We start from the raw sequence: 25,519 nt of genomic DNA on the forward strand, positions 1-25,519 counted from the left end.
TTTATTTTTTATTTTGCACTCTAAACAAAGAGCAAAACATTTGAAAAAAAAAAGTTTTTCTTTGTTTCTATTATAAAATTTTGCAAACAGGTAATTTTTCTCCTTCACTGATGTGCGTTGATGAGGCTGCACTGATAGGCAGCACTACTGGTCACTGACTGGCGGCACTGCTGGGCACTGATCATCAGTCGGTGCCGATCCCTCCTCTGACAACTGCCATTTCTCGGCAGTACTTTCCTCACGCTGTGACAGCATGAGGAAAGTGCAGCCGAGAGCCGGGAATTGCATTTCTCGGTGATCAGTGTGTCATTGGACACGGATGATCACGTGATAAAAGGCTGCTGTGATTGGCCTTTTACCATATCCATGTCCGTAGAACACAGTGATCACGGAGATAGCCGGAGGCGTGCAGGAGAGTGCGTTCTGAGAGGACGTCATATGATGTCCACCCAGAGCTGGCCGGCTGCAGTGAAACTATCTGCTATCAGCAGTGTATTCGGCTGTCTGCGGTCGGCAAGTGGTTAAACATACTAAAAGTTTCTTTATATCACTATTTTGCCTCATCTATAAAGCCAATAAAAAGCTTTTAATATATATACCAGGCAACATATGAAACAAGCCACAATCTGTTTATCCAAATTCTGTATAATATATTAAAAAGTCAGCTTTACCTTTAACATTTCTTGCAATTGACTATATCTGATTGCTGGGCCAAGAAAGGATTTACTCACTTTTAAGTGCAGGCCAATGTGACCAACACAGACAAAGCTACAGATCAATTGCTTCAGTTATATTACTAGTCTATAAAGGCCCAAGTGGGCTCAGAAAACAAAATACCAACAGAATACGCAAAGCACCCATAGAAAAAGGGTTTTAAAAGATTACCACACGTTGATCAGATGTGCAACAAGCTGTTCCCGTGTATATACAGAGTGTGTGTGTGTATTTATATACGGTTGAAAGCCTTTGATGCACTGCAAACACATTCACTGGACAAAGTGAACATTATTGCATCGGAACAAGTAAAATGTTCAGATTTAGGATCAAATTCATGCCACCCAGGTAACAGAAATTATGTTTAGTTAACATTTGTTAATCTTGTTCTCTTCAGGCTTCCCCTCCTAATATGCCAGAAATGGGAACAGTCCGGAAACAGAGAATGAGTGCTGAGGAGCAGCTGGAGCGAATGCGTAGGCATCAGGAAGCTCAGATTCATGAAAAGCCTAAACCTGGTGTGACTGCACAACGCCAAAATTCTCAGAGGTCCTCAGCCAGTTCAGTAGGTGGTCGGGTGAGTAAAAATGAGCTCTGCTAATTTGCTTTTTGTATGTGAAGTATATGTATGTTTTTGCAGCATTCACTGCAGTCAGTGAGCTGATGACTGAAAATGACCATAAACAGAAGGTGGTCTTTCCTGTCCACCACTGAGGGTGTTGTGTTTTTAATACAAAATGCTTTAACCGCGTGCCCGCCGCCCCATAGTGGGAATACTGCTGTGTGTGTGTGTATATGTATGTGTATATATATATATATATATATATATATATATATATATATAATGTATATATACAGTGGGGCAAAATGTATTTAGTCAGCCACCAATTGTGCAAGTTCTCCCACTTAAAAAGATGAGAGAGGCCTGTAATTGGCATCATAGTTAGACCTCAACTATGAGAAACAAAATGAGAAAAAAAATCCAGACAATCACATTGGCTGATTTGGAAAGAATTTATTTGCAAATTATGGTGGAAAATAAGTATTTGGTCAATATCAAAAGTTCATCTCAATACTTTGTTATATATCCTTTGTTGGCAATGACAGAGGTCAAACGTTTCCTGTAAGTTTTCACAAGGTTGGCACACACTGTTGCTGGTATGTTGGCCCATTCCTCCATGCAGATCTCCTCTAGAGCAGTGATGTTTTGGGGCTGTCGCTGGGCAACACGGACTTTCAACTCCCTCCAAAGGTTTTCTATGGGGTTGAGATGTGGAGACTGGCTAGGCCACTCCAGGACCTTGAAATGCTTCTTACGAAGCCACTCCTTCGTTGCCCGGGTGGTATGTTTGGGATCATTGTCATGTTGGAAGCCACCTTTCATCTTCAATGCCCTTGCTGATGGAAGGAGGTTTGCACTCAAAATCTCACGATACATGGCCCCATTCATTGTGTCCTGTACATGGATCAGTCGTCCTGGTCCCTTTGTGGAGAAACAGCCCCAAAGCATGATGTTGCCACCCCCATGCTTCACAATAGGTATGGTGTTCTTTGGATGCAACTCAGCATTCTCTCTCCTCCAAACACGACGAGTTGTGTTTCTACCAAACAGTTCTATTTTGGTTTCATCTGACCATATGACATTCTCCCAATCCTCTTCTGGATCATCCAAATGCTCTCTAGCAAACTTCAGACGGGCCCGGACATGTACTGGCTTAAGCAGGGGGACACGTCTGGCACTGCAGGATCTGAGTCCCTGGCGTAGTGTGTTACTGATAGTAACCTTTGTTACGTTGGTCCCAGCTCTCTGCAGGTCATTCACTAGGTCCCCCCGTGTGGTCCTGGGATTTTTGCTCACCGTTCTTGTGATCATTTTGACCCCACGGGGTGAGATCTTGCGTGGAGACCCAGATCGAGGGAGATTATCAGTGGTCTTGTATGTCTTCCATTTTCTAATTATTGCTCCCACAGTTGTTCACACCAAGCTGCTTGCCTATTGCAGATACAGTCTTCCCAGCTTGGTGCAGGTCTACAATTTTGTTTCTGGTGTCCTTCGACAGCTCTTTGGTCTTCACCATAGTGGAGTGTAACTGTTTGAACTTGTTATCAGTATAAAAGACACCTGTCCACAACCTCAAACAGGTGCCATTGATACAGGTGATGAGTGCAGGACAGAGGAGCCTCTTAAAGAAGAAGGTACAGGTCTGTGAGAGCCAGAAATCTTGCTTGTTTGTAGGTGACCAAATACTTATTTTCCACCATAATTTGCAAATAAATTCTTTCCAAATCAGCCAATGTGATTGTCTGGATTTTTTTTCTCATTTTGTCTCTCATAGTTGAGGTCTACCTATGATGCCAATTACAGGCCTCTCTCATCTTTTTAAGTGGGAGAACTTGCACAATTGGTGGCTGACTAAATACTTTGTTGCCCCACTGCGTGTGTGTATGTATGTGTGTGTGTATGTATGTGTGTGTGTGTGTGTGTGTGTATATGTATGTATGTATATGTGTATATATATATATATATATATATATATATATATATGTGTGTATGTATATATATATATATATATATATATATATATATATATATATATATATACACCTTGTTTCAAATTTGTATGCAAATGATATTTTGCTCATTTACCTAAATAATTAATGTAAATAACAGTCAGCATAATTCTCATGTTATCAACTATTAAGAGTACAATTTACATTTTATTGAACAAACCTCCTAATGATAACATGATTTTTGTTAAACATAAAACACTTACAATGCACTGTTCCAAATTATTATGCACAGTAAGTTTCAAAACACTTTATAGGTTGTAAAGAACTGAAAATTGTCATTTGTTGTGTTTGCAGCATATTTACTGAAATCAAAAGCTATTTCAATCAAACTTTTAACAACATTTTAACTTTTTAAACATTTTAACAGGTCACGTTACATTGTAACATAAGACCCCTTATTTGATAGCAGCTTCACAAGTCTTGCATCCATTGAACGTGTGAGTTTTTGGACAGTTTCTGCTTGAATTTGTTTGCAAGATGTCAGAATAGCCTCCCAGAGCTGCTGCTTGGATGTAAACTGCCTCCCACCCTCATAGATCTTTTGCTTGAGCATGCTCCAAAGGTTTTCAATAGGATTGAGGTCAGGGGAGGATGGAGGCCACACCATGACTTTCTCTCCTTTTTATCCCCATATCAGCCATTGATGGAGAGGTATTCTTTGCAGCATTAGATGGTGCATTGTCATGCATGAAGATGATTTTATTACAGAAAGCATAGTTCTTCCTTCTGTACCAGGGAAGAAAGTGGTCAGACATAAACTCCACATACTTTGCAAAGGTCATCTTTACACCTTCGGGGTCCCTAAAGGGGCTGACCAGCTCTGTTCCCATGATTCCGGCCCAAAACATGACTCCACCACCTCCTTGCTGACGTCGCAGCCTTGTTGGAACAGGGTGGCCGTCCACCAACCATCCACTACTCTATCCATCTGGACCATCCAGGGTTGCACGGCACTCATCAGTGAACAGGACTGTTTGAAAATTAATCTTCATGTATTTTTCTGCCCAATGCAGCCGTTTCTGCTTGTGAGCATTGGTTATTGGTGGCCAAATAGAAGGTTTATGCACAGTTGCAAGACTCTGGAGGACTCTACACCTTGATGTCCGTGGGACTCCAGAGGCACCAGCAGCTTCAAATATCTGTTTGCTGCTATGTAATGGTATTTTAGCAGCTGCTCTCTTGATCCAATGCATGGATCTGGCAGAAATCTTCCTCAATGTGCCTTTATCTGCACAAACCCATCTGTGCTCTGAATCAACCACAAATCTCTTAATAGTGCGATGATCACGCTTAAGTTTTCGTGAAATATCTGATTTCATACCTCGTCCAAGGCATTGAACTATTTCACTCTTTTCGGCAGCAGAGAGATCCTTTTTCTTCCCCATATTGCTTGAAAATGGTGCTCTGCTTAATAATGTGGAACACCATCCTTTAGTAGTTTTTCCTTAAATTGGGCTCACCTGCCAATCTAATTATCAATGTCCGAGATTGTTTTGAGTGATCAAAAGAGCCCTGACACACAATGCCATCCATGAGTTAAACTGAAAAACAAATATTTAATCTTTGTGACACTTAAATAGAATTTGCATAATAATTTGGAACACTGTGTGTGTGTGTGTGTGTGTGTATATATATATATATATATATATATATATATATATATATATATACACACACATGTGTATGTATGTGATCTTGAACTTCCAGGTAGGGGGCGCGCAAGCCCTACCCGCGCCGCCATTGGTGGCTTCAGCTGTCAATCACTGGTTCCTGGCTGGTGATTCCCGCCCGGCACCTGGCGATCGCCGAGGAACACTGACAGGGGAGAGGTCTGTATGGAAACAAAACAGATCTCTCCCCTGTCAGCTCCAGCACGCTGCTTTGTATTTCACTGCATAGCAGAGCAATACAAAGGAGCATGCTTACACTGTAAAATACACACAGTTAACCCCCCCCCCCCCCAAGTGTCTGAATGCCCCCCACAGTCCCGCTATAAGTCACTGATCACCGCCATTAGTAGTACAAAAAAAAAAAAAATTCCAGTATGTATACCACTATTTGTAAATACTATAATTTTGTAAACCAATTAATTTACACATATTGAGATTTTTTTTTTTTTTTTTTAGCAAAGACATGTCGCAGAATATGTTTTGGCTGAAATTTATGACGAAATTTTGATTTTTTGTTTTTTTTCTGGGCACGTTTTATAGCAAAAAGTCAAAAATAGGTTTTTTTTTTCTCAAAATTGTCCATTTTTGTTTATAGCACAAAAAATAAAAAACAGAGGCGATAAAATACCACTGAAGGAAAGCTTCATTTGTGGGGGGAAAAAAAGGACATAAATTTCATTTGGGTGCAGCGTTGCATTACCACGCAATTGTCAGTTAAAGTAACGTAGTGTCGTATAGCAAAAAAAATGGCCTGGTCAGGAAGGGGGGTAAATCCTCTAGAGGGCAAGTTTTTAACATGGCTCTCAGGTGCCATGCAATGTGTTTTTTTTTATTTGTTTTTTTTTTATGGCAACTGTAGCTATATTGTCTAACAAAAATTTGGAAAGCTAATAAACAATGCAACTTCAAGCTGCATTGCGCCTGTAATGCTGAACCAGAAAAAGGAGCAGGTGTTATTGCTATCATATTCCCCAGAGATTTTTTTTAGTTCTTCCAAATTCTTTTCAAGCCCTGATGAAGGCGGCCCATTTGTAAATCTAAAATTTTTTGGCTGCTGCTTGCACTTTTGCAAACTAATGAACTATTTCTGGCATTAAATAATGTGATGCTCTCATCTTCCTTGCCTGCAGTCTGTACTAAGGGACCAGGTTAAGGGTCATAACGAAGGCTGTCTTTAACGCAGGGCAAAATGGGCAGCTGCCCTGGGTCCAGCAATTGTTGTGGGGCCCCAAGCATATTCCCATTGAGCCTGCTCTGCCCACAAATACAGATGAAACTCGAAAAATTTGAATATCGTGCAAAAGTTCATTTATTTCAGTAATGCAACTTAAAAGGTGAAACTAGTATATGAGATAGACTCATTACATGCAAAGCAAGATCGTTCAAGCCGTGATTTGTCATAATTGTGATGAATATGGCTTACAGCTCATGAAAACAAATCCATAATCTCAGAAAATTAGAATATTGTGAAAAGGTGCAATATTCTAGGCTCAAAGTGTCCCACTCTAATCAGCTAATTAAGCCATAACACCTGCAAAGGGTTCCTGAGCCTTTAAATGGTCTCTCAGTCTGGTTCACTAGGAATCACAATTATGGGAAAGACTGCTGACCTGACAGTTGTGCAGAAAACCATCATTGACACCCTCCATAAGGAGGGAAAGCCTCAAAAGGTAATTGCAAAAGAAGTTGGATGTTCCCAAAGTGCTGTATCAAAGCACATTAATAGAAAGTTATGTGGAAGGGAAAAGTGTGGAAGAAAAAGGTGCACAAGCAGCAGGGATAACCGCAGCCTGGAGAGGATTGTCAGGAAAAGTCCATTCAAAAGTGTTGGGGACTTTCAGAAGGAGTGGACTGAGGCTGGAGTCAGTGCATCAAGAGCCACCACACACAGATGGATCCTGGACATGGGCTTCAAATGTCGTATTCTTCTTGTCAAGCCGTTCCTGAACAAAAAACATCAGAAGCGTCTTACCTGGTCTAAAAAAAACAGACCTGGTCTGTTGCTCAGTGGTCCAAAGTCCTCTTTACTGATGAGAGCAACTTTTGCATCTCATTTGGAAACCAAGGACCCAGAGTATGGAGGAAGAATGGAGAGGCACACACTGCAAGATGCTTGAAGTCCAGTGTGAAGTTTCCACAGTCTGTTGATTTGGGGAGCCATGTCATCTGCTGGTGTTGGTCCACTGTGCTTCATTAAGTCCAGGGTCAACGCAGCCGTCTACCAGGAGATTTTGGAGCACTTCATGCTTCCTTCCACAGACGAGCTTTATGGGGATGCTGACTTCATTTTCCAGCAGGACACTGCCAAAAGCACCAAAACCTGGTTCAATGACCGTGAGATTACTGTGCTTGATTGGCCAGCAAACTTGCCTGACCTGAACCCCATAGAGAATTTATGGGGCATTGCCAAGAGAAAGATGAGAGACATGAGACCGAACAATGCAGAAGAGCTGAAGGCCGCTACAGGCTGATAGCTTCCATGCCACGCCGCATTGAGGCAGCAATTGCTGCAAAAGGGGCCCAAACCAAATACTGAGTACATATGCATGCTTATACTTTTCAGAGGTCTGATATTGTTCTATGTACAATCCTTGTTTTACTGATTGCATGTAATATTCTAATTTTCTGAGATTGTGGATTTGGGGTTTTCATGAGCTGTAAGCCATAATCATCACAATTCTGACAAATCACGTCTTGAACTATCTTGCTTTGCATGTAATGAGTCTATCTCGTATATTAGTTTCACCTTTTAAGTTGCATTACTGAAATAAATGAACTTTTGCACGATATTCTAATTTTTCGAGTTTCACCTGTAAGCTTTTGCTTATTTAATTTTACTATCCGATGACATGCAATCAGCATCTCATAGTATTTTGCTCCCCCCTTGCTTTGCACTGTGTGCTGCCCCCCATCACTCTGCAAATTTTCCCCCTGAACTTCACTACAACTTCTCTCCAGCTGACCTCATATGTCACCCTAGAGCAGAGATGGGCAGGGCTGCCTGTCCTTCTGACACTCAGGTGGGGCCCTTGTACAGCCTCTGTACAACAGCTGGGTTGATGGAGACACAAGGTTAACTGCAGTGAGCGGTAGGAACTGCCAGCCCCAGCCACAGGTACTGGAGGAGGGAGGAGAATCAAACTTCTTCTGCTTGCTTATTTGTAACTTTTATAATTTGAATGTGACTCTCCAGCTGCTGGGCATGCTAATGCAAAGACATAAACAGAGGGCGCACAGGCCTAGTGCATTACCTTTTTAAAAAATAATTTACTGTATAAAAGAAGTGGTAATATACTCACAAAGGATAAAATGTCAGGGGCACATCATATAAAGTACAGCAAGGTCCAATCACACTGGATGATATCTGTAATGGGATTCCTAGACCACCAACTGGCTGAAGCGTTTTGAGAACTTGCCTCTTCCTCAGCCAATTGGCATCCTCTTCTCCTTCGCCTCCTTTCTCCCACAGTAGTGCCATCTGCCCCCTACATAGCACTGTCCTCTGTATCCCCCGCCTCCCAAAGAAGTGTTCTCTGTACATTAGAGTGGAGTGAGAGGCAGCAGTACTGGGTGGAGGGAGGGAGAGTTAATTTTCATGTCAACAAGGTGATGATTGGGTGCTAGAACCACCTAGCAACCAATCACATGTTGGTTAACTTGCAAAGTTAACTAATGCAGCTCCCGTGCTCCCACCCTCCATCTGGCACTGTTTTGCCTATCACTCTGCTCTATTACAAGAAGAGTAGTGGAGGCTGGGTGATAGATCAGCACAGCCCTGATCATTATCTGCCTGTCTGCTTTCTGCGATCAACAGGTAGATCGTGATCGACGGATTGCCTACCCCAGTTTTAAAGGTTTCAAGGAATTCCTTGAGCAATGAGCAATTTCTGTCTCTTGGATACGTTTCCACTGATCTTTTTAGCTGTCTGTAAGAGGGCAATTCTTCCCAATGACCACAAGTGTAAGGAGCATTTCCCAGTGATCGTGACACTAAGGTGTCATGAACTGTATTTTATAGTAATCTTTAGCTAGGGTGCCCTGAGACCTGTTAGTTATTTAAAGGGTTCCTCTGTGTTGAAAAGGTTGAGAGAGGCTGACTTTGATAGCAGATTGTCTGGTTATGTGACCCACGATGTTGACTCTACTTATGTGCATTGACAGGTGGTTTGCCATAGACTAAAAAAGCTGGAAAACAAACAAAGCACAGAACTTAGTGGCAGTCTTGTGCTATGGTCTTTCATCACATCAGAGGTCCTAATAACTGAGCCTTTTGAAGGTCAAGATTCAATAGCTGTGTATGTAAAACCATGTATCGTTTTTACTTTAAGGCCCCTTTCACACGGCAATTCTAATCGGGTTCGGACTTGTTTGTTTACGATCTCCGGGTCCAGTCTGGTTCAATAATGAAAAAAACAGAAGGCGATCCGTCCCCCTTTGTTTAGGTGGATAGGGGGGTAGTCGACTGTAAACAGACAGGGAGTCTGAGTCATTTGGCTACCCATAGAGCACAGCGTGTTCTGTCCATGTCCGCTCTGCATAAACGGAGCTAACACCGATGTGACATCTGTTCCAATAAGCAGAGAATCTGTGAGTGGATCCCCATCTGATCAGAATGGAATCCGCCCCTTGTAAAGGGCCTGACAAAATTTGTTACTGAGTATTCACAATTTACAGATGGCATTAAGGAGCTTTGCGGTCTTAAAACTGAATTGAATGTACAGCTCACTGCTAATTGTAGCTCACCCTTCTTGCAGCTGAGGTCCTTGTCATCGGATACATTCCCAACTGGAACAAATTCTCAGCAAGCAGAGAAGACTTCTTCAGAACAGAGAAAGCCAGCACTGGTGAGAGTGACAGCCTCATTCTACCCCAACACTGTGCCCAGCCATCAGCACGGAAAGCAAGGAAATAATAACATCAGAGGATCATCCCTTGATATGGCACAGGATGACCCAACATATTGTGTTGTGATGGAACCTCAGGGAGAAAGCATCACCACTATATCAAGTCATGAGATTTCTCCAATGGTTAGGATGACACCTCCATTGAGAACAACCAGTAAGATTGTCACTGCCACCTGCATGCAAATGAAAAAAGATATTCCAGATGGCAACCATGACAAGGAAAGGGTAAGCATTTATTGACAAATATAGTATTGTTTTGAGTTTGAGTGATACCCTTGATTGGCTAACCTAAATTATTAAAGGCATCTCAAACCCTTGCATCTTTAACACATTGGCCAGCCAAGGGTATCATTCAAAATTCCAAACTTTGACCAATCTGTATAATTCATGTGGTGTACTCTCCAATATACTATAAGGTAGCATTTATTAAAAGCTTGGTCTTCATTCCAGTTCTAAATGAGAGGAAACTTAATTTGTCCCCAGTGACAGAGGGACACACTGACTTTTTCCTCATTAACAGATCATGCAGAAGCCAACTTCTAGATCAGCCTTTCTCAACCTTTTTTCTCCAGGAGAATCCTTAAATTAATTTAGCATGGTTTTCCTGAGACCTGAAAATGATCCTATCAGAGGTCCGTGAAAGGAATGCCCCTTATATTGGTTAACAATTGGAAGAATGTCCCTCATAAGCCCTGTACACACAATGAGAATATCAGATGAAAGATCGTCTGTTTTTTGGGGGGGTTTTGTATACTAGTCTCATATTGAAAATGGAGCGGTTACTCCAAGTTACGAAAATAAATTCAGAAATGATTTATTGTATCTATCATATTTTTGGACAAAATCTGTACTCATAAAAAAAAAAATTGTACAATCTGGTATTGTACAAGATAAATTTTCTTGCTTGTCATTTCAAATAATTTCGGACGAAAGCTGTGTGCGAACAATCAGATTATCATAGGATCCCTTCGAAAGCAGTATTTTTCGTTTGATTTTCTGATCGTGTGTACTAGGCTTTACGGAGTTTACTGTAATGCCACCATTAAGACAGCACAAAAGATTATGATTTCATGCAGCTGGCTCTGCCAAGTGGTGCACCATCAAATAGAAGGTTAATCGGCCACAGCTCAAGGAACCCCTACCAACCTCTGGATGAACCCTAGGGTTCCATGGGACCCTGGTTGAGAATAGCTGTTCTAGATCACCGACTCTATTGCTAGCACAGTGTCCAAATCTAGTTTACAAATGATAATGAGATCTACCAGCACAGTATAGACAGAATTAATGGAGGGCCTCTGCAAGACGGAAGAAAACTTCAGCTTTGAGTTTTCAGAAAAGCATAAATAAGATTTAAGCAGCGATTTCTTTTTTTTTTTTCTTTTGTTATTTGAATGAGAACATGTAACAAATAGTCTCTCAGGTGCACATATTCAACTTTCTTTCAGTCTCTTTCCACTCCATTCACTTTTGGCAGTAAAGTGGCTTAGGGGTTAACACTTCCTACTCACTACTTGCAGCACTAGGGTCTTTAGTCTAAGTCCCAACCAGGACCTTATTGCCATGCAGTTTGCATGGCCTCTTTGGGCTTGTGTGGGTTTCCTCCTACCCTCAAAGACATGCTAATACCTAAATTGGCTCCTGTCCAAATTAGTCCGTGTGTGTGTGTGAGAGAGTGAATGTGAGTTGGGGACCTTAGATTGTAAGCTTCTGGAGGGCAGGGACTGATGTAGAATGTACAATATGTAAATCACTGCCTAATATGTTTTAGCTATCTAAATACCTGTAATAATAATATCATGAACATTTCTGTTTCTGATTCAGGAGAGATCAGAGGTCAAGACAAACTCTGCCCTGCAACTTGATCTGCAAAGAACTGCAGAGAAGATGAAGACCTCTGCTTCCAGTGCAAGGTAATGCTTTATCCTCTCTAGTCCAATCACAAAATAGGCTGTATGTGTGCTTTTTAGTCATTGAAGCTACAGTTTCCACCTGTAAGTATTGCTTCGGTTTAGAAATTAGAGGCTCTTTCGCTTTGCTTCTAACCCTTTAGAGTGAATGCAAAAGAAATCAAGGGGATGCATTTCATGGGCTTTCTGATAATGTGGTGGCTGTGGGTGGAGGTCATCATGTGATCAGAAGCATGTCCTACTGGCTCCCAATCATCACTCTGTGACTAGGAGCTGTCTAAGACAATGCAGTCACAGTGATTGAGCACAGAAGAGCAACACAAATTTTCGGCAGTACCTTTGTACTGCCATATTTGTACCGCCTATGGAAAGGGGTTAATAAGAGACTGTAGCTTTGCCTATTAGCCAAAGCCTGTGCCTCTATAGACAGCTTTGCGGTACTCCCTACTGTTTAGTTGTTCTGTTGGAGCCATTGCAAATACGTAGTCTTTCTACATATAAGCAGTGTGTGACCCTTTACCAAGATGAAATGCCCAGTGCTGAGTGGCCAATCAAAAGATTCAAATGCTGTCACCTGAGGTAGAAGATGTCATCAACCCTGTGTAAGCTCTAAAACCCCCCAATGTGAAGCTTACCCTAAGTTTAACTCCCTTCTGACAGCGCGACGCAAGCAGACAACTGTCAAAATTAGGTACTCCTGGGGAAAAAAAAAACTCCAAAAGTGGGAGAGATGGGGGGAAATAAAATAAAGTGGAACCTTCCCTATGCAAGGGCAATTATGTTGAAATATGAAGGCCACATACCTTACTTTTAGGTAAGGGAATTATAACTGAAAAGAGTTTTAAAACTGGAGGAAAAATAATGTATTCTTTAAATAAGCATGAAATGTATATTTATTGCAACTGATGTAAATACCTGAATTTGGATCCAGGCTGGAAGAGGGAGAGCAGAGGGATGTGTTCATCAGTCTGCTGCTTCTCCTTCATTGTCCAGTCTTGGACAGCAGTGGAGGAAAGACGGACTGTGGACTGGCTTTGCTGTCTCGAAGGGCTGTGAAAATCCCAGGACTGGTTAAACAGGAATTGGCAAGAAAAACAGGCCCCATATAAATATTGTGTGTGTATATAACTGTTAATAAAGAGTTAAGTCTTGGTCCTATAATAGCTTGTACTTTAATGTGTAGAGTTTAATTGGTTACCTGTTCATAATGTACAATGCTTCCATTTCCTCTTAAATATTTAAAAAAAAAAAATTTATATTTCAGCCCTGCTACATCCCCCGGGGGTTTCAGGCGACTGTCAGATGAGGGTTTTACCACTCCAATAGAAGGGGAGAGGGAGCGAATTATCAACTTGTCCTATACTCTTGCTACAGAGGCCTCGGAGCGCAGCAAAATTATCACAGGTAGTTTAATTTTGGGTGAACGCAACATGAAATATTTTAGAACTTTTACATACAGTGACAAAGGACTTGACCATAAAACCTTTTGCACCTCTGTACTTGTCTTGTGTACTTGATCTGCCTCAAGTGTACCTGCTTACCATTCACTGTTTTGTTGGCTGAACTATTATCTCAAAGCATGACATTATTCCCAAATAAGCAGAAACATTTGCTGTGGTGTGATCCACTTTGTTCCCCATACATCTGTAGTTTAATAGATTTGTCTGATTTCTTAACTCTCCAATTGAAAGGCTATTACATTAAACCTGTAGCAAAGACCAATCTGCCAACACCCACTTAATTTTGTTTTTGGGGTTTTTTTTATTGGATAAATTTGGGAAGCGTTATGACTGTTTAATATCTATTTGCAGGGAATAATTACAAAGAAAAAAAATGTCCTTATTGACCCACTTGGCGTCATTCAATTTATGGGTGGTTAAGCATTATATGCAGGCAGATGTTATATGTTCATAGTCCCCTCACACTTTACATGCTGGGACATTGGTTCGTCTACCTACTTGCACTGGCTTTTGTTGAATTACCTGCCTGGAGTGCATGATACACACATTTAGCTATATTTTTGTCTACTGAAAATAAGCTGTTGGGACTGAATATATTATCTTGCTGAGACTTGTGATACACCCGCTGATTCATACTGTTGGTTTTTCATCAGTATTTTGGAACTTGTCATAGTGACTTCAGCCTGGGTTCACACAGGAGCTGTGCGGGAAAACTCATGTGATTCGGACACGAATTGCACTGCATTCCTGTTCAAATCACATGCGATGCTTTTCAGTGGAGAGTGGGAGGGGGTAGAAAGAGAGGCGCCAAGCTGCCAATAGTGCAGTGGAGTTTTTATTGTATATAAAATAAAACCAATAATATCCACTCACAAACATCCTGGTGTGACATAAAGACAGATGGTCAATCAGCCAACATCAGCCTGAATGATGAAGGTGGTGTGGCCTCCAAAACCTGTTCATATTGGCTCACAGAATCTAGGCTTTTGACAGCTCCATGGACAGTTTTCCTGGGTCTCCTGCAGTGGCTCCTTGGCAGCTCATCCAGATCCATATCCAGGCTCTGACTGCTCTACTCTGATCCCAGCGATTGTGGCTCCATTTGGACTCTCATGTTGGCTCCTGACCATCTGTATTTGTCTCACTCATATTATCTGCTTTTTATTTTATACAATAAAAACTTCACTGCACTATTGGTGGCATTGGTATTGGTGCAATCCTAGCATATACCATCATCAGTTGATATCCTCAAAGATTACGTACTTTCTCCCAACTGAAGAGATTTCACTTCTATTCTGCCAATCATGGAGGAGTAATACCCAAACTAGGGCCACAGACAACAATAAACACCTGACAGACAATAACACATCCTACACACACCCTACAAATCCTGTTGGTATTAATTCTTACATATTGTGTTTTATTTTGTCTTCTCCAGCCAAAGCATTAGCTGAAGACTATGATGCAAGCAGTGATATCTCCTCTTCAGATGAAACCTATCCCTGGGACTTCATTATGCAAGATTCCTGTAGCAGCAAAACATCTGAAGCCAAGACTTGCCAGTTCAAAGCCACTTCCAATCCACATCAAGAGGAAAGAACCTCCACCAACAAAGATGGAAGCTCCTCTTCAGCAATTGTCCCAAACCAGCAGAGTTCTGTTGGAGCTTCTAGTCCTGATACTGCCAAAGACAGGCCAAATAAGCGCCTTTTAGACCATCTTCATTATGAGAACTGGCCTGGCCATAAACATGATGGAAATAAAAGTCACTTTCCAGCCACAAAACAGGATAGCAGTGCTCCAGCCAAGTGTAATGGACAGGTGGCCAAATATGATTTCCTCATAGAGGACTTGCATTATAATCCATTGAACCTGGGCAAAGTCACTGACTATTGTAAGGAGGAAAGAGAGCCCATCCGGATTACACTTCTCCAGTCCAGCTTCTAAATTGTATGAAGATACTTTTGATCTTGTGAATAGACTTCAAAAGGGATGACATGTGAAGTACAGATGGACCTTGCAGGGCAAAGGATGTTTGGTTGTAGTTGGCACAGTTTATGTTGAACTGAAAAGCAGTATTTTGAAGGCTAATATTGGAAGTTGTATATGAAAGTGGTATGTTGTAAAGAACGTCTGAGGATGTAAATAGGTGTATTATAAGGAATCTCCAGAAGAGTTTAGGAGGTGATGGTGTACAAATGTTGATAGAGATAAGGAATTGAAGAAAGTGCCATGGTAAATCAATGAACGTGCTGCTGAATGTAGAAAGAAGGTGAAAGAAAGAAACCAGCACTTGCCAAGTATCAGAAAATGTTGTCATGTCTACTAGTGGTGATGCAACCTTAGTATAAATTGAACCGATTTGTGAATTATTTTATAACCTCCCATAGGGACTATTGCACTAACTGATCAGGTTACACTAGAGAAGTAACAGCAAGAAAACTGGAAGTGTTGAGCCAGCAGATTATTTTGTAAAATTTCACACCTGGTCCCAAAAACTGACAGTTCTGTTTGATTGGCTGCTTTGAGCAACACCTCTGTTTTTCCTTCTATTTGATTATAGAAAAAACAAGTTTTTGTATGTAGAAAGTGACACTGTGAAGTGGGCACACAGAATGAAGAGCATTTTATGTTTGTCCCTGAAACCTTTTTCAGTTGGTTAAACTGGCAGTGCTATTTTTAACTGTTTTTATTTAACTGTCAAGATTCCGTTTACTTAGAAAAAAAAAATACACTCTGTTATATAGAGTAGAAGGCTATGTTCCAACATTTCTGGTTAATTCCATGTGTATTCTGGTTATTTCATCTGGGTTGTCATGTTATCTAGTGAAAGTTACAGAAGGCCTTGCAAGTTCTTCTTCAGGCAGCGAAGTTAAAGTTGGCCTATAGGACTGGCTTATTTAAACTGAAACAAAAGTGGAGGAGGTGTCCATAGCAACTCTGAATAATCAGATTCCTTATTTTCCTTTCAAAAGTTTGAAAGACTGAATTAACCTGGCTAGGGGTTGTGGGTAACGGCTCCACTTTGCTTCTGTGTACATAAATAAACCCACTTGATTGTTGGTTTGTTAAACCCATCTTATTAACAAATGTCTAATGGTCTGTCCAGTTGGACCCAATCTGAATAGATAAAAGCACAAAATCCTCTTACCACAGAATAGCAAATACTGTAAGGTGCCTGTTTTATTTCTAATTCACTCCCTGCCGACCCGCTACCACTTCTTGCTTCCCATAATTCAGTGCTTGGCACCTGATTGGGCAGATGCTCCGGTGCCCAACACTGTATTATGGAAGGCAAGGGGGAGACCTTTGTTAGCTCTGCAAAAGTCTCATCTCTCTCAAAAAGTGTATGAGCCTCCAGCAGCAAGGGAGTGAAGTAGATTTCAAAGCGGAAGTCTAATGGCACTGGCTATGCAGTAGTGGCTTGGATTTTATTTTACTTTTTTTTTTTTTTTTTTTTTTTTTTTTTTTTTTTTTTTAATATCCCTACATGGTCACCTTGCCATGTCCGTTTTCAGCTTTTACAGTTCGAGGTCCACATAGAACTGGCCCATGGTGTCCTCTTTTATAGGGACAATGTTTTTTTTAGTTAGTGGACCAACCAGGTGACATGACATAACCTGTTATCTTTTTAAACCTCTTTTTATACATATGAGAATACCTTTTGGTGTTTTTTTTTTTTTTATTTTTTGTTGTTTTTATGTTTATTGCAGTGTATTAACCAGTGACCTTTTTATATTTTCATCTCATTCTATTAAGGGCTTGTGTAAGTTACACATGAAGATATGCCCTATTTTCAGTGTGCCCTTCTAGACTTGCCTTTACATAAGGTTGTATACTATTATTATTTTTTATACTTGTCACTAAACATAATTAGGACAGTTGCTGCCTTATTAGCATGTCTAATAACTATGCTGTAGCCATTCCTTGTAGAATTCTCCTTAATTGTCTCATACAAGTTTTTGTTATTTTAAAATACCCGCAGAGCTGTAATGACCATTGCTTGGTTCTTTGATAAAGGAGAATATTGAAACCTGCAAGGGGATGGCTCTAAAGCTTTAAGCTGTTCTATGCAATACTGTAATATGCAAATAAAGCAACAAAATATGTATCGGCTTCATTTTCTGTTCTCTTATTCTAGACATGGCTTAAAAACCAAATTGTACAATGATGTATCATCCTTTCCAGCACTTCCGGTATAGAATTCTATGGAGCAGCTCTCACTATTTCCCTAGTTATATGCCTCCAATGAGTCCAGTATAGTTCACACAGGTAGTATCCAGCATTCTAAATGTGCTACCTGGTGATGATCTAGACCAGTGTTCCACAACCTTTTTCCAGTCAGGGTGCCCTTGAAAAGCATTTTCAGTCTTGAGGCACTCCAGTCTAATGTTTGGTTTTGTGTGACACGCAGACAAACATACTGCTCTTTAGTAGACACGCATGGGTGCTATTAATTCTTAATGGTATGCCCAGGCACTGGCAAATGTGGTGCCTTTTAAGAAGAAAAAGGGTCAGAGACTTCTTTCCCTGCGTTTCTACAGGTAGGGCAACCAACTGAAATTAATGGGCTCTCCTACAATACAGATGTAGGATTTGCAGATGTGTACCAGGGGCTCATTCATACAGGAGGTTGGAGGCGGTAACACCACATGGTTGAGCAATGTTTATCACCCCAAACTACTCCATCTTTAGGTGCAGAGGCAGCAGCCAGGGTGAATGTGGCTGCCCTGCAACCATATGTATTGCATGTGTTTGTGTTTGCAGCACAGTGATGCTGCATTTAGAGGGTTAAAACAGACATTGAAGAGAAGACAGATCACCTCTACACTACCTGTCAAATGCCTCTAAAAAGCGATCCAAGTATGTACTTGCCGCTCTAATAAACAACTCCTAATCCTGTATAGTCAGAACTGCTTTTTTTAGGGCTTATGATTCAAAGTAACACATATATTATATACTTTTAATTTTCATGGAAGTGGGGCAGATTCATAGCCACTGTTCAATCCAATAAAGGCTCTCGAATCTGCCTACTGCTTTACGCAGTCGCTCAAAAGTAAAGTGGACCTGATGGGGAACTAGTCTTCGTTCCCAATCAGGCTTTGTCCACCTAGTGGCGTGTAGTTTCCAAAATATGGTCATTGTCCTTATTTGGGTGATGACACCTGTATCCCCATTTACATCTAGCTTTTGGCCAGGACAGCTACATAGGGGCCGGAGATGCAGCTCTCTGTGGGAAGCTGCCATATACATGATCGCTTCCCAGCACAGGGAGGCTCACTCAAGAGTTTTGGCATGCCTCAGCTCAGAGCCAGTCTTATTTACCACTAGTTTCCTAATTTGAGAGCTGGCAGTAATTTTTTAAGAATTTGTCACTGTGACGGGCGCGGCATCAGACCCCCAGCCCTCCTCACCAATTTGTGACCAAAGGACTAGCCAATCTAAAACCACACTGTCATGTGCGTAACAATGCCACGCTCCGCGAAACCCTGCACAAAGATTCTCCAGCTAATGGACCACAATCTATGTACTGCAGCCTGAGAGTGATTGTTACTGGGTCAGGTTAATTACACAATTAACCCTTTACACTGCCACCACCACCTTTTTGTACAGAGTAGGAGGAAACTCGCCAATCTTAGCAGTAACACTACGATGTTTGAATAAGCGTCTGTATACACACTGTCACCGCAGGCAGATGTATGCAGAAGTTTAAAACACACAGTAGCGATCTTCAGAGACAGAGATTCCTAGTTTGCATTAAAGAGCTTTAGAAACAGTTCAACACTTTTCAGAAAATTAGAATTTATTACTAAAAAAGTAAAAATGGTGCAATAAAAATATTTACAGAAAAAGATGTAGCATATATATATATATATATATATATATATATATATATATATATGTGACCGTTCTCCCAAGTTGGTTCCTGATGTTAAAAAGGGAGAATTCTTCATCTTCTCCAAGCTTGGCAACCTCTTTTCTAGGAACTCAGCAGGGCGTCGTAAAGCAGAGAACCAATCGCCTCATTTGGGGAGGGGTATTTAGGCGGGGACCTCTGCTATGACCAGATCCCTTGCGCATTTATACCATGGTCAATAATCTTCCATAGGTACATGGAGCATCCTATCCACTGGTAGGGTAATATGCAGAATCATCTGCTGAACGTCTAACCGTCAGAGGTAGATATGTCATATCTGATATCTAAAGAGATATTGCTTTCTGCTCTCGGGTAGATGTAATCTAGGGATGTAAGATATCAGGTGACTCGCATTAAACTGAGCTATCCGAATATATGCTTTGTTCGATTGTATGTATTCCGTATTTTAAGTTATGAAACGTGGTTTTTAAATGGGATGTATGTTTTACAGCTATTCTGGAATGTGTTTCATGTCCAGTGAAGGACTGGTTTATAGCTTTACGATCATCTCTGATCAAGAAGCTAACCGACACCCAGGCACCAGCTAATGGGGATTACAACCATGAAGTGTATCCAGCTGTGCCTGATGGCCTTGTGTACCCAGCACACACGCCACATTCCTGAAAGAGGGGGATTGGAGGGAGAGAGAATGATACAAGATGGGGAATCTTGAGCAAGATGGATGACCGTGTCCATATCTGTGTGCACAATTGCTACAGTCACTATTCTTAATGTAGAACTATAGGCAAAATGCTTTTTTTTCCCTCATTTTGGATAGAGTAAGAGAAGGTTATAGCCTCTGTCAGTTTTTTGGCATCTGTGTCCCATTGGGGGGAGTTCCCTTCACTTCCTTTCCCATAGCCAAAATAGGAAATAAGAGGAAATCTCTACAAATTAATGAAATCTCTTGTGGCCCCCAAGTCACCAGAACAAGTGTCCCCATAGGAAGACTTCCCCTCTATTACTTTTCTGGGGACAACCCAAAATTTAGGGATTTTTTTTTTTTTGGTTCAATATTGAGTTGGCCCACTCTTTGCAGCTATAACAGCTTCAACTCTTCTGGGAGGGCTATGTACAAGGTTCAGGAATGTGTCTATGGGAAGATTTGACCATTCTTCTAGAAGCGCATTTGTGAGGTCAGGCACTGATGTCGGATGAGAAGGCCTGGCCCACAGTCTCCGCTCTAATTCATCCCAAAGGTGTTCTATCTGGTTGAGGTCAGGACTCTGTGCAGGCCAGTCAAGTTCCTCCACCCCAAACTCACTCATCCATGTCTTTATGGACCTTGCTTTGTGCACTGGTGTGCAGACATGTTGGAAAAGGAAGGGGCCATCCCCAAACTGTTCCCACAAAGTTGGGAGCATGAAATTGTCCAAACTGTCTTGGTATGCTGACGCCCTAAGAGCTCCCTTCACTGGAACTAAGGGGACAAGCACAACCCCTGAAAAACAACCCCACATCGTAATACCCCCTCCACCAAACTTTACACTTGACACAATGCAGTCAGGCAAGTAACATTCTCCTTGCAACCACCAAACCCAGACACATCCATCAGATTGCCAGTCAGAGAAGGGTGATTTGTCACTCCAGAAGACACGTCTCCACTACTCTAGAGTCCAGTGGCGGCGTGCTTTACACTACAGCATCCAACGATTTGTATTCCACTTGGTGATATAAGGCTTGGATGCAGCTGCTCAGCCATGGAGACCCATTCCCTGAAGCTCTCTACTCACTGTTGTGCTAATCTGAAGGCCACACGAAGTTTGGAGGTCTTTAACTATTGACTCTGCCGACAGTTGGTGACTTCTGTGCATTGTGCACTTCAGCATGCTGTGACCCCGCTCTGTTATTTTACGTGGCTTACTACTTTGTGGCTGAGTTGCTATTGTTCCCAGTTGCTTCCACTTTGTTATAATACCACCTGAATCCAATGATTTGGAGGGGTGTCCCAATACTTTTGGCAATATAGTGTGTATGTATATATACCATGGCAAACCGCTTTCATTTTGTTCATTTGGAGACTATTTTTAACCATTTATTAATATTTGTATGTATTTGTATTTTCTTCCACATTTATATATTTTGTTTTATATTTTATATATAATATGTCCATATTTGAGCTTGAAGATTAGTAGTTATTGTCAGCAGATGCCACTAATATATTTAACCACAAGATGGTGCTAGCCATATATATATATATATATATATATATATATATATATATATAAAATAAAGTGTCCTAGTTAAAAATACTACACCGTGAGGCCCCGATTTTTCTATTGGAGTCTATCATAGGAGGAACCACGATCTTTTAAAGGGCCAGACACTCCCTTTTTTTGGAGAGGTCACAGGACCCTCAGTGGAGGAGGAGAGGACAGGTGCCCTAGGAGATACATCAGGGAAGATATCTGATGAGGGGGAAGGAGTGTTTGACCTTATTACTTAACAGGTCCACAGATAGAGGTGAGCACATATGGTGAAAGGTGGTGGGGAGCACCAGAAGTCACCAATTAACAATTCACGGGTGATTTTTCAGAGAACTGAGTTTTTATGGACTTCGGACCACTGATCATAATCAAGACTATAAATATTTGTAATTTAACAGTATATATTTATGCACAGGAATTTTTTTGAAGTTGTGCATATGTTTTCATGCACTGGTAATTTTGGTTACATCAGGAAAGCGTGGCAGTAGTTCATCATATATAAAGGGTTTTCATGCTGCCACATTTTTGAGAAAGGGTGCCAGGACCTTCCCATCAGAAAACGCAGGCACAGCAGCATACATGTGAAACAGTTTTTTAAGCTTGTGAGCATGGAGCCTTATAGTGACAATAAAAACCAATACTTCTACTTTTAGATCCAGAATCCATAAGAGTTTTTTGAAGATTGTGTACAAAAAAATCCTATTTTTGCGAATTGCTTAATTTGCTGCAGCAAGTCTCCTCTACCTAATTGAACAGGCTTGGTGAATGGCAATTTCTTTCCAAGGTAAAAAAAACTGGAGATCTTTACTGAAATCTTGGTCATATCTGGGAGGATCTCTCTATGCTGGTGTGATTGTCATTTTCTATCTAACCCCAGAAACAAGAGTAATACTATTCTGGAAGGTTTTTTTTCCCCTTTATTATAGTATTGTTTGCATATGTATGTGTTTTTGTTTTTTTACTTTTTTTTCAATTTTCTGCACCTTTCTATGCAGTTTCTGCATAGGTATATTAAATATAAAAATAATAATCCTAGTTATTAGAGCTGAACGAATTATTCAAAAATTCGATTCGGCTGATTCGCCGAATTTGCGGGAGAAATTTGATTCGATGCGAATTTATTCGCCGCAAATTTAACTAATTAAAAGGGTTTCTAGGCTTCAGAGAGCCTTTATATTAGTGCAGAACACTGTACCTTTAATTTAAATGCCCTTGGAGTCTGCTGGGGAAGAGAAATAATACTGTCAGGCAGTATGACATGCAGATGAGTGCCGTCGATCTTAGAATCACCGCACACTTCACTCATTTGGGCAGTCACGGGGCACGACGAAGAAGAAGAATGAAAAGAAGAAGAAGAAGAATGAAAAGAAGAAGAAGAATGAAAAGAAGAAGAAGAAGAATGAAAAGAAGAAGAAGAAGAATGAAAAGAAGAAGAAGAAGAATGAAAAGAAGAAGAAGAAGAATGAAAAGAAGAAGAAGAAGAATGAAAAGAAGAAGAAGAAGAATGAAAAGAAGAAGAAGAAGAATGAAAAGAAGAAGAAGAAGAATGAAAAGAAGAAGAAGAATGAAAAGAAGAATGAACTATATTACTATATCAGTCTCTAATGGATGCTGGAGAGTTAAACCCCCTAACACCTGCTGTGCCCATTATGAGGGGTTCCCACCATCCCTGTGCTCAGGTTCTGGGTATGCACACCTGCTGTGCCCATTATGAGGGGTTCCCACCATCCCTGTGCTGAGGTTCCAGGTCTGCACACCTGCTGCGCCCATTATGAGAAGTTCCCACCATCACTGTGCTGAGTTCCTGGGTCTGTACACCTGCTCTGCCCATTAGGAGGAGTTCCCACCATCCCTGTGCTAAATTCCTGGGTCTGTACACCTGCTGTTCCCATTATGAGGGGTTTCTACCATCCCTGTGCTGAGGTCCCAGGTCTGCACACCTGCTGCGCCCATTACTAGGGGTTCCCACCATCCCTGTGCTGAGGTTCTGGGTATGCACACCTGCTGTGCCCATTATGAGGGGTTCCCACCATCCCTGTGCTGAGGTTCCAGGTCTGCACACCTGCTGCGCCCATTATGAGAAGTTCCCACCATCCCTGTGCTGAGTTCCTGGGTCTGTACACCTGCTCTGCCCATTAGGAGGAGTTCCCACCATCCTTGTGCTAAATTCCTGGGTCTGTACACCTGCTGTTCCCATTATGAGGGGTTTCTACCATCCCTGTGCTGAGGTCCCAGGTCTGCACACCTGCTGCGCCCATTACTAGGGGTTCCCACCATCCCTGTGCTGAGGTTCTGGGTATGCACACCTGCTGTGCCCATTATGAGGGGTTCCTACCATCCATGTGCTGAGATTCCGGGTCTGCCCACCTGCTTTACCCATTATTAGGGGTTCCCACTGTCCCTGTGTTGAATTCCTGGGTCTGTATGTACACCTGCTGTGTCCATTGTGAGGGATTCCCACCATTCCTGCACTGAGTACCTGAGTCTGTACACCTGCCAAAAGAAAGTTTCAGGATTTTGAAGGAGCAAAATACAGTAATACTGGAACAAAAATGAGCTGCGTGGTGGAGTTGCCAGAAGAAGAAGAATGAAAAGAAGAATGAAAAGAATGAAAAGAAGAATGAAAAGAATGAAAAGAAGAAGAATGAAAAGAAGAATGAAAAGAATGAGAAGAATGAAAAGAAGAAGAATGAAAAGAAGAAGAATGAAAAGAATGAGAAGAATGAAAAGAAGAATGAAAAGAATGAAAAGAAGAATGAAAAGAAGAAGAATGAAAAGAAGAATGAAAAGAAGAATGAGAAGAATGAAAAGAAGAATGAAAAGAATGAAAAGAAGAAGAATGAAAAGAAGAATGAAAAGAAGAAGAATGAAAAGAAGAATGAGAATGAAAAGAATGAGAAGAATGAAAAGAAGAATGAAAAGAAGGAGAATGAAAAGAATGAAAAGAAGAAGAATGAAAAGAAGAATGAAAAGAAGAAGAAGAATGAAAAGGAGAAGAATGAAAAGAATGAAAAGAATGAAAAGAAGAATGAAAAGAAGAAGAATGAAAAGAAGAAGAATGAAAAGAAGAATGAAAAGAAGAAGAATGAAAAGAAGAATGAAAAGGAGAAGAATAAGAATGAAAAGGAGAAGAATGAAAAGGAGAAGAATGAAAAGAAGAATGAAAAGAAGAATGAAACGAAGAAGGAGAAGAAGAATGAAAAAAAGAAGAATGAAAAGAAGAATGAGAAGAATGAAAAGAAGAATGAAAAGAAGAATGAAAAGAAGAAGAAGAAGAAGAATGAAAAGAAGAAGAAGAAGAAGAAGAATGAAAAGGAGAAGAATGAAAAGAATGAAAAGAAGAAGAATGAAAAGAAGAATGAAAAGAAGGAGAAGAATGAAAAGAATGAAAAGAAGAAGAATGAAAAGAATGAAAAGAAGAAGAATGAAAAGAAGAAGAATGAAAAGAAGAATGAAAAGAATGAAAAGAAGAATGAAAAGAAGAATGAAAAGGAGAAGAATAAGAATGAAAAGGAGAAGAATAAGAATGAAAAGGAGAAGAATGAAAAGGAGAAGAATGAAAAGAAGAATGAGAAGAATGAAAAGAAGAATGAGAAGAATGAAAAGAAGAAGAATGAAAAGAAGAATGAAAAGAAGAAGAAGAAGAATGAAAAGAAGAATGAAAAGAAGAAGTATTCCAGTACAGCAAAAAGTGTATCTGCAGAGAGCTCCGCTATTTCTGACAGTTCTCTGACAGTTCCTTCACATTTACAGCGGTTGAAACATTGTATCTGTTTCCGAATAAAAACATCTGTATCCTAAATGGAAACAAATAGATACAATGTTTCAACCGCTGTAAATGAACTGTCAGAACTGTCAGAAATAGCGGAGCTCTCTGCAGGGACACTTTTTGCCGGCTGATCGGGAAAAATCCGATTCGCGCACCCGAAGTTGGCTAATATTCGGATTCGGCACGAATCGAATTTTTCCTGAAATTCGAAACGAATTCCACTTCGCCTGGTTCGATTCGCTCATCTCTACTAGTTATCTTAGGGAAGGTTAACACCATAGTACAACTACGTCTGTTTTTCTGCAAGTATTCTTCAAGGGCACGACAAAATCAATCGTTCTCTATGTGCCCTGTTTACACCACACGACTTGTATCATGTGCAGATTTTTTTTCTGAACAG

At 40.8% G+C, this 25,519-nt stretch overlaps 1 protein-coding gene and 1 long non-coding RNA gene across 4 annotated transcripts in view; one reads left to right on the forward strand and one right to left on the reverse strand.

Annotated features, from left to right (window-relative positions):
• PLEKHA4 (pleckstrin homology domain containing A4) overlaps positions 1-17,335 on the forward strand; it is a 130,292-nt gene extending 112,957 nt beyond the window's left edge. Inside the window, exons 20-24 of one of the 2 annotated variants that reach the window (XM_089691003.1) lie at positions 1,112-1,291; positions 9,710-10,084; positions 11,681-11,769; positions 13,031-13,170; positions 14,665-17,335. In XM_089691003.1, the coding sequence (XP_089547129.1) occupies positions 1,112-1,291; positions 9,710-10,084; positions 11,681-11,769; positions 13,031-13,170; positions 14,665-15,173 (1,293 nt within the window). In that variant the 3' untranslated portion in view covers positions 15,174-17,335. The remainder of the gene's footprint in view (positions 1-1,111; positions 1,292-9,709; positions 10,085-11,680; positions 11,770-13,030; positions 13,171-14,664) is intronic. The other variant, XM_089691004.1, reaches the window with a different exon arrangement.
• LOC149451172 (uncharacterized) overlaps positions 1-25,519 on the reverse strand; it is an 82,411-nt gene that overhangs the window by 22,151 nt on the left and 34,741 nt on the right. Inside the window, exon 2 of one of the 2 annotated variants that reach the window (XR_016315145.1) lies at positions 12,682-12,816. The exons of the other annotated variant lie outside the window; for it this stretch is intronic. This is a non-coding gene — a long non-coding RNA (uncharacterized LOC149451172). The remainder of the gene's footprint in view (positions 1-12,681; positions 12,817-25,519) is intronic. 2 annotated transcript variants of the gene reach the window in all.

This window comes from Staurois parvus, unplaced genomic scaffold (genome assembly GCF_062004578.1).
Source record: "Staurois parvus isolate SC_StPar_1 unplaced genomic scaffold, SC_StPar_1.0 ptg000548l, whole genome shotgun sequence".
Taxonomy (NCBI): Eukaryota; Metazoa; Chordata; class Amphibia; order Anura; family Ranidae; genus Staurois; species Staurois parvus.